The sequence below is a fragment of the Silurus aristotelis genome (assembly GCF_946808225.1).
Source record: "Silurus aristotelis genome assembly, chromosome: 12".
Taxonomy (NCBI): Eukaryota; Metazoa; Chordata; class Actinopteri; order Siluriformes; family Siluridae; genus Silurus; species Silurus aristotelis.
The window spans coordinates 27,807,201-27,816,969 of record NC_139585.1 but is presented as its reverse complement, the minus strand read 5'-3'; the positions used below and the strand labels follow the sequence as shown (position 1 = coordinate 27,816,969).

At 40.4% G+C, this 9,769-nt stretch overlaps 1 protein-coding gene across 3 annotated transcripts; it reads right to left on the bottom strand.

The window, feature by feature from the left end:
* Positions 1-1,864: 1,864 nt before the first annotated feature.
* On the bottom strand, positions 1,865-5,982 carry neurod2 (neuronal differentiation 2). 3 transcript variants are annotated; one of them, XM_083557049.1, is made up of 2 exons: positions 5,749-5,982; positions 1,865-3,347 (listed from the first exon to the last, which is right to left on the bottom strand). In XM_083557049.1, the coding sequence occupies exons 1-2, from the start codon at positions 5,796-5,798 to the stop codon at positions 2,243-2,245; spliced, it is 1,155 nt and encodes a 384-aa protein (XP_083413175.1). In that variant the 5' UTR covers positions 5,799-5,982; the 3' UTR covers positions 1,865-2,242. The 3 variants fall into 3 exon arrangements, with proteins under 3 accessions (XP_083413175.1, XP_083413176.1, XP_083413177.1); XM_083557050.1 differs by lacking the exon at positions 5,749-5,982 and adding an exon at positions 5,000-5,742; XM_083557051.1 differs by lacking the exon at positions 5,749-5,982 and adding an exon at positions 5,355-5,742.
* Positions 5,983-9,769: the final 3,787 nt, after the last annotated feature.

Genomic DNA, 9,769 nt, shown 5'->3' with positions numbered 1-9,769 from the left:
AAAGGAAAAAGAAAAAAAAGAAAAGAAAAAAGTAAAACACCGCATTACAATATCATGACACATAAACATATACGTTATATTTGAACATTTATGATCTTATTTTATATTCATAAATATCATAATTAAAGTTTTTTTTTTATAAATATTACACTTTTTATAAGCCGTAATGATTTTCCGTAATTTATTTATATTATTTTGTCGAACAATAAATGTTTATATTTCGTCGGTTTTTCGATGTCATGAGCTCGCGCTTAGTTGCCAAGTGTGTGTTTAATTTGCAGATTATTGTGATTAAATTAAAATAAGATTTTTTTATGCCTAATGCTAAATAATGGAACTGTATTTTCGCAACTTGTCGAACTTGCGCACTGCGTGTGTGTGTGTGTGTGTGTGTGTGTGTGTGTGTGTGTGTGTGTGTGTGTGTGTGTGTGTCTGTGTGTGTGTAGCATATGGGGCAACCTGACTCCTTAAAAGAGACTCTTTGCCTACTTTTTTTCATGCAATTCACCTGTACCCTACCTGAAGTACATTTTATTATTATTATTATTATTATTATTATTATTATTATTATTATTATTAGGATTATTACTATAATTATTTATTATTATTATTATTATTGTTATTATTAATGGTATTATTATTATTATTATTGTTATTATTGTTAATATTAATAGTATTATTATTATTATTATTGTTGTTGTTGTTGTTGATGATATTATTATTATCATTATTATTAGTTGTAGTAGTAGTAGGTTTTTTTTCAAAATATCTACTTGAGGTGTTTTGAAAGTGAAGTCCAATTATTTTGAATATAATTTTTAATGAATTAATATCGAGCTTTAGGAAAGAAAATCATGCACTAGGAACCATACAGCGAACCCCATTATTATTTTTCTTTAAATCCTGCATTGAACCAGTCTTTTTTTTTGTTTGTTTTTCTTTTTACCTCATTTCTACAATTAATTATTTATTCGTGTTTTTGTAATTCATTTGACAACTTTATTATTATATGCATTTTTACTTGACCTAAATCAAGTATTTATGACTTTTTGAATCGTATAAATCTGTTTACTAAGCGCAGGATTGGCCTTTTTTAAATTATTTTATTTAAAAAACTTTTTTGTCTGTTTGTTGGTGTAAGAAGATCTCACATTTATAGAGCCAAATTAAAAATAATAATTAAATATAGGAATGTTGGACGAATGGTATTTCCAAATGCTATTGTAATTATTTTAATAATTATTTATTTATTATATTAACCTGTTTCAGAACATAATAACTATGACCATATTTATTATGGAGTGTGTTTAAAAAAGGGAATTATCTTATTATTATTTTGGTTTTATTTATATTAATAAATTAACATTTTAGACATAAATAAACCCAAATAACTACAAACTGGATGTGCGGAAGAGTGCACTAATATATAGGCGTGGAAATGAGATATTATTGATCTGATATGAAACTACAAAATAATAAATAAAGTTCAGTCATTTTAAGTTTTATAAATGTAACTTGTGTAACGTGAAAAATGTAACTTGTGCAGTGACACCGTTACAGTTTGTCTCGTGGTCTGAAATTTACTGCTCTGGTCACCAAATCAATGATATTTATACTTCAAGTGAATGTGATTTTATAAATAAACACATTAGATTAAATAATTATAAAACAAAATTGCTAATTTTTAAATAAAAAAAACAAAGGCTGATTTCTGTTGAATACCTATGTAAAAAAAATTATAATAAAAGTTATTTCATAATCCAGAATTTTGCAATCAAAAAATAATAATTTAAAAACTAAATATTATATTAAATCGTTAACAAAAAAAGAACAACGAAAACAACTGGAAAAAAGACCTTAATGGTTTATTTAGATGAAACATCGACTTTTATATCAGAGATGTTTTTCTTTTTATTATTATTAATGTTATTATATTTGAAATGATTTTTTTACATGGGTAACGCATTCCGTTATTACAATTTAGGAGAATGTGGAAAACCGCAGACTTTAATCCGTTTATTCATCATTTTCCTGTTCGAGTCCGCTGTAGTTCCATTTAAAGTCCGGGGACGAAAACAACAAATCCGTTTTATTTCGATTGCATTAATTAAACGTGTGTGTGTGTGTGTGTGTGTGTGTGTGTGTGTGTGTGTGTGTGTGTGTGTGTGTGTGTGTGTGTGTGTTTAGTCCCGCGGGAATATCTGACGACGATCGAATTATTTTTTTGTTTGTTTGTTTCCAATTATGAAAAAAAGGAGTTTAGTTCCTCGTAGGCGGGCGCGCGTTCGTGGTGGTGGTGCGCGTGCACGTCATGGTACGGCGGCACGTTCTCGGAATGAGCGCCACCACCTGCGCCACCGCCGCCGCCGCCACCACCACCACCACCTCCACCACCTCCGCGCGCTCCCGCAGGGCCGTAGGCGAGACTGCGCGCAGCCGCGTAGTGCATGGAGTAGTGATGGTATCCCCGGTCCGCGATTTCCGGTGACACGGCCTCGTGCGATCGCAGCGCGAACCCGCCGTTGACGCACGTGGGCGTAGGGCTGCGTCGTGCGTCGTAGTCGGCGGAGCCCGCGTACTCGGGCTCGTAGCAGTATCCGTGCACGCCGGACTGGCACTGAGGGCCCGCGAGACGCGCGCACTGGTACGGGTAGGCGTGCGCGGCGGCGGCGGCGGCGGCGAAGGACGCGTCGGGCGCGTGAAAGCGCGCCGCCCCGCTCTCCTGGTGCGAGAGGTCAGTGAGGAAGTTTCGCGCGTTGAGCTGCAGGCAGCCCGCCACCAGATTCGTTGTCGGCTGCGAAAGTCCTTTGCACAACGTCTGCACGTATGAAACGACGTCCGGTCGTTTTCCATTACGCAAAATCTCAGAAAGCGCCCAAATGTAGTTCTTGGCGAGGCGCAGCGTTTCGATCTTGGACAGTTTCTGCGTCTTAGAGTAGCAAGGCACCACTTTGCGCAAGTTGTCCAGCGCCGAGTTCAGGTCGTGCATGCGCGTGCGCTCGCGCGCGTTCGCCTTCTGCCGCCGCAGCTTGGAGCGCTCGAGGCGCGCCGGGGTCATCTGGCGCTTCTTGGGACCGCGCTTCCTCGGCCTGTCGCCGCCCTCGTCGTCGTCCGCGCCGTCGTCGTCGTCCTCGTCGTCGTCGTCGTCATCTTCCTCCTCGTCCCCCGCGATCTCCGACTGTGCGCGACTCGTGCTCTTGGCGTCGCCCAGCACGTCGTCCGCGTCGTCGTCGCCGCGCGACCCCCGCTCGTGCTCGTCATCCTTCGTCTTTGAGTCGTCGCTTCCGCTGTCGTCCGCCCAACCTGGGAACTTCTGCGCGTCGCTGAATAACCGCGTCAACATGGCACTGATGAATCCAATCAGAAACAAAATAGATAGAGTTAATAATGAAATGGTCGCTTCAAAAGCCCCGAGGCAACGACGCATCCGGGTACATCACGTGTGTAAGAGACTGTCGTGTTCATCTCGTGATCATATCAGAACCTTCTGCATCTCATATCATACTGACTAAATCAGGACACCGGAAATGCTCAAAAAGCATGATCTGTTAATGACATAAACATATAAGTGAACACACACACACACACACACACACACACACACACACACACACACACACACACACACACACACACACACACACACACAAGGATGTAGGCTTTTCATGAGCAGCTTTTTTTTTTTTTTTTTTGAGTGATAAATGTGGATTTACTCGAACATCCTTTAATTATTATCATTTTCCTTCAGTGCAGGTTGGAGATTTTATCCATTTTCTGTTGAAGAAAAAATTATTAAAATTATTATTTATCATCATCATTTTTATTCGGTGTAAAATGTTTGTAAAACGTGTAAAATGAAATGTTTCTTTTGGAGCCCAATTTCTGGATTGTAGAAACTCAAGGTGTGTGTGTTGAAAAATCAAAACGCAAACGCGTGTTTTTGTTTTTTTTTTTTCTTTGCGTGACGTCACGTTACTATATTCCTGGTCGGTTTCCGGTTTGATTGCTCTCGGGTGTTGTGGACAGGCCCGGGTGTGTTTGGCGACTCGCGGTAAGTCGGACAGCGCCAGACGGCCCCCGCTCCCTGAATTCCCCGTACGCGCGGCCCTGATCATCGGAGGGTCTCAGGGGGCACTTTGAGCTGCTTCGCCCCACCACCACCACCCCCCCCCCACACACACACACAGACACAGACACACACACACACACACACACACACACACACACACACACACACACACCCTCCCTCTGTCCGCCCTTTACACCCCCCCCCCCACCCATTCCTCCTCCTGGCAGCATTCCAGCACAGCTCATATCACCATCAGCATGAGGAGCAAATCCAGGTAACAAATCTGATATGGGTCCAATTCAGATCGGAAAACTGAAACATTCAGCATTCACAACAAATCACAATAAAAGATGCAGCTCATAAACTCCTGATTAATATTCAATATTTATGTATCTGTTACTCTGGCAAAAAAATCTAATAATTAAATATCAATATTATAATACATTATAATAAATCTACATATTAATCAACATGTAATACAAATATGTAGGCTGAAATACCGACATATAGCCTACTTAGAGAGAGAGAGAGAGAGAGAGAGAGAGAGAGAGAGAGAGAGAGAGAGAGAGAGAGATTAATATTCTGATCTATAATAAATATATAATCCATTGGGCATTCATGTGTTTTTTTTTATTACAAAAAACAGCAAACAATCCTGTTCTTAGATTTCAAAATGTTTCAATATTGTATACAGTATAATAAAGTGTAGTGTTATTTTATTAATAATAATAATAATAATAATAATAATAATAATAATAATAATAATAATAATAATAATAATAATAATAATAATATTAATAATATCAAATAAATACTGTAAACAATATCTTCACCTCGCCTTGGAGAGAGACACACACACACACACACACACACACACACACACACACACACACACACACACACACACACATCGCATTGCTCCACACGCACCTTGTTTTGCAGACAATGAGACGTCACTGAAAAGTCAAAGCGACATCGTTGAAATGTACCGATACGCACGCGCACCTCGGTGAGCCGAACCTGCGCCTGGGCATCGGCGCTCCGGTACATCGATCTGAATTATTGATCAGGTGCTTTTTTGACTCGGAATCGGCGAGATGCGGATAAATCCTTCCTCGAGCATGACGGACACACGTCGAGATACAACACTACCGGCGCGAGCGCAAAGCACGATTACGAGATTTCCGGTCCAAACCGTGTCGATATTTTTTTTGTTTTGTTTTATTAACGAGCTGTGTCGATATGTAGTTTTCGTAGCACATCGTTTCCCAGCATCCTACCTCACCTCTTTTCTAGTGCACTTTGTCGAGCGAAGGCGCCTTTTCCGTCTACATCATCATGACCATCATCACTACCATCATCATCATCCTCATCATCCTCATCATCATCATGAGGAACCGGCACCCCGCTATGACGCTCCGTTCAAGAATACAATCGCTCATGTATGTATGTATGTATGTATGTATGTATGTATGTATGTGTGTGTGTGTGTGTGTGTGTGTGTGTGTGTGTGTGTGTGTGTGTGTGTGTGTGTGTGTGTGTGTTTGTGTGTCTGTTAATGTACATGTATGTGCATTAGGGGTACGCGCGCGCGCGTGAGTGTGTGCGTGTGCTAGTCCTTCCCGGGCAGCGCGCGGAGACGGTGTGGCATGGCTCCACGCACGCGAGAGGTTACATACCAGCTCGGATGCCAGGGCCATATGGTGGGCACGTCACTGGCAGGAGCCATCACACGAGGAGCCGGTGATTGACACGCGCGCGCGCTCGCCGAGATCCCGCCTTTCCCCGAGGGAGGAGAGGCCGGCCATCTGTCGCGCACCGCGCACGCACACACATAAACACACACACACACACACACACACACACACACACACACACACACACACACACACACACACACACACACACAGACAGATACACAGACGCATACAGATCCACGAGCGCGCACGGCACTAACAAAAAAAAAATTGCGCACGCCTGCACCACCTAGCACGTGCATATTAAAATACAAAAAAATAGAAGAGACGAAACTAAAGGAGCGGTCAGTAAAACATCAACAAATCATCCAATATCTAAGTGGCACAATTAAGGCAGGGATGCATGATCACGCCACGGGGCGTCACAGGGTGCCAGCGCCCTTCCAATAAACACCGCCATCATCACTGTGACCTGAGATCACATCCACATCCAGCTCAACTTTACCATCACACAAATCACAAATCAACCCAAAAGTGTGACCTTACAATGCACCAAGAAAGAAAGGCATTCTGCAAATGTGACTATTATTATTATTATTATTATTATTATTATTATTATTATTATTATTATTATTATTATTATTATTATTATTACAAAGCTAAACACAAAAAACAACAACCCCCCTTTTTTTTTACTTCTATCTATCTATCTATCTATCTATCTATCTATCTATCTATCTATCTATCTATCTATCTATCTATCTATCTATCTATCTATCTATCTATCTATCTATCTATCTATCTATCTATCTATCCATCTGTCTGTCTGTGTCTGTCTGTCTGTCTGTCTGTCTGTCTGTCTGTCTGTCTGTCTGTCTGTCTGCACCTGATTATTCCAGCCATATGTGTTTTTATGCCAAACTGTTACCACAAAGTTGGAGGCACACAATTATCTAAGATGCAGTAGCATTCAATTTTCCCTTCACATGAACTTCGGAGACCCAAACCTTTTTCCAGCATGACAATGCTCCTGTGCACAATTTTATAAAACAAGATATTTTTGTTTGTTTTTAAATGTTTCTATATGCATTGTCTGTAATAACAATTCTCTTACACAAAGCGTTAAAAAAGCAAAAAAACATTTGAAACAAATTCCACTATTTTATTCTGAATGTAGGGCACATTTTCTATCACTTCCGGGGTCATATTTGTGAAAAAAGTGTGGTTGGGTGGTTATACCACTGCAGCAATGATAATTCAACATGAAAAATGAGTTATTGTGTAGAATGGAAATAGCAATGGGCTAAAATTCTTTGATCATCGTATAACGTTTAAATCCAGTGGCGGGCTGTGATTTTGATACCTGGGCCTTCAGTGGGGACGTACCCAACTTAATCCACCTCTTAATACCACCACTATCACATCACAATTATAGAAACTATCAATACAATAAAAAAATGCAATATAACACGTGGCATTACAGAGAGACATTTTACATCTGGAGGATGAAAAACATTTTACTAAAGCAAGAAACCCAGTTAAGACTTCAAACCTCTACACTACAACCACAACTGTGTAACTACAACATCTGGAGCAGTTCAGAATCAATATTTATTTAATAACATGACAAAAACATTAAAATGTAAATAAAATTCAATCTACTCTCCAGAGATGCAGACTCCTAATTTGCGGCGCTCCTCAGAGGCTGTAATCCAGTGGTACCGCTTGTATTCACTGGTCTGGAAGTGGAGAACAAACCCTCTACCGGGCTGAGACATGCTAGATAGCTTCAGGGTTGGATGACCTCCTCACGATGTCTAGCTTTTCTTCACAATGTATTTTTATGTGTGTCCGAGACCAAATCAATTTCTCTTCCTCCATAGGTGTAAAAAAGTCTAACTCAGATGTATTAATTTGTGCAGAGCTACACACGTGTTTTACCAGTCGAACTCGGCTGTAACAGGTTCCCCTCTGACCAACCAATCAGAGGACGGAAAAATGCTGACGCTATTCTGGTCCAGCGAGCTGCTCTGTGAGGAGAATCTGAAATCTGATTGTTTAATGAAACAGATCCATTTTTTGGAGACTAAGGTAAAAAGGGCAGCAGTACTGACTCTGAAGGCTCTGGGCAGATTAAATTGACATGGCAGCACATAAAGGCTGAAATCTGATTGGACAAAAAAATCTAACATCCACATACACGTACTGGAAGCAGTGCAGCCGAGAGAAACACTACGAAATGAAGAGAATAAACTGTTGGGAATAAAAAAATGAATTAACAATTTCATGAAACAAATCTTAGAATTTAGGTTGTAAATGAAGGTCAGTGCTTCTGATAGTGTTTAGGTCAGCAGAGAAGGAGTTTCCGCCACTGGTCAAATCTATACACAACCTGCTATACTTTAATAGTGTCTCATTAAGATGTGCTTAGCTGCTAACTTCCTGTGTTCCTGTTTATATTTGTTTTTCTTTCTTGGCCACACACATGGACTATTATCTGTGCCAACGTAAGTCAGCAAAATGAAAAACAGCACTCATCCCGGAAAAATCTGTAGAAACTCGACGACTCATTGTCTGTTAATTACAAATTACAACGAAAAGAAGGTGTACTGAAAACTTTCTTAATTTATATATATATAGAAGTGTTTTATTTTGTTGGAGGTTGCCAGATTTTGCTGCCTCACTAAATAATTACAGGCATCATTGTCATGACTTGGGGCTTATTATGTGCGATATAAATACTGTACATTTAGCCAGTAAATTCTTTCTTTCTTAACAAAAAAAAAAAAAAAGGACCCGTTTTTCCTCAATGTTACTTTGTGTTAGTTGATACCTGCAATCCACTAGTTGTCCGTTTTTAAAAAAAGTTCTTCAACTTATCACAAAGAGTAATTTACATGTTAAATTATAGGCATGTCTGCCAATATATTGTGTTTTTTTTTTTTTGTTAAACCAATGGAAAAATGGTCAAACCTAGTCAATGCCACATTGGTGTCAGCAAAAGGTTCAACCAGCTGGAGCTCCAGCCCCCAAGTCCCAGCACAAGCTAGATAAAGATCTAGGTGGAAAATAGGTTTTTAGTTAAACAGTTTGCAGCGATCCATCTTAACTATACGTCAGTGTGCAGTGTTGGACATACGGCATATTCCTAGCCAATGCCACTTGGTTGAGCCAGCTGGGGAAAGTGAGACGTCTACTGAGAGAGATCATCTAGACAGAGATCATTTAGAAAAGAAAAGAAAAGTGAAGAAGAGGAGAATGATGGTGAGGCTCCTTGGGATCAAAGTACAAAGCATTAAACCTGCTCAGTTCTTTTCAACGGGGCTAGCCAGTCATGATGGTAGCCAGCTGGCCAGAGAACTGCAGGGGCTGGTGAAGGGAAGTCTCCTACAAGCCTCCTGGTCCAGGATGAAAGTGAGTCACAGAACCAGTGTGTGGTAAACAAGCATAATGTCAAGCCCACTGCAGCCAATGGTGAGCCATACAGAGTGATCAGGAAGCCTGACAAAATGTGGTGTCACCATCATGACCATACAGGTGGTCAGCAGTTGTAGTGCTGACGCAGCTAAGCCTGGTGTTAGAGGGGAAGCTACAGCAGGAGCTGCTGATTTCCCTGAAGCTGAACCTGGCCAGGTGTACCCATTCAAGACAGCTCTACAGCAGAGCGATGGCTGAGTTCCAGCCCCCAAGGCCTGGCACAGATTGAAAAAGATCTAGGTGGAAAATAGGTTAATAGGTAAACAGAGGTTTGCAGAGATCCATCTCAGCTATGCATCAGTGTGCAGAGCTGTTGATAAGGTTTAGCGTATCAGGGCAGTGTTTCCAGCAGCATTACCCAGTTTACACCATTAAGCAAACTATGTTACTGGTATCTTAAACCAGTGTTTATTCAGAGTCATTACATTTATATTCAAATATCAGCATAATTTTAGAGGTTGAACGTAACTGTGGAAATGAAACAGTAATTTCTCTTTTTGAGTAGAGGTTTGTAATACGTTTTGTA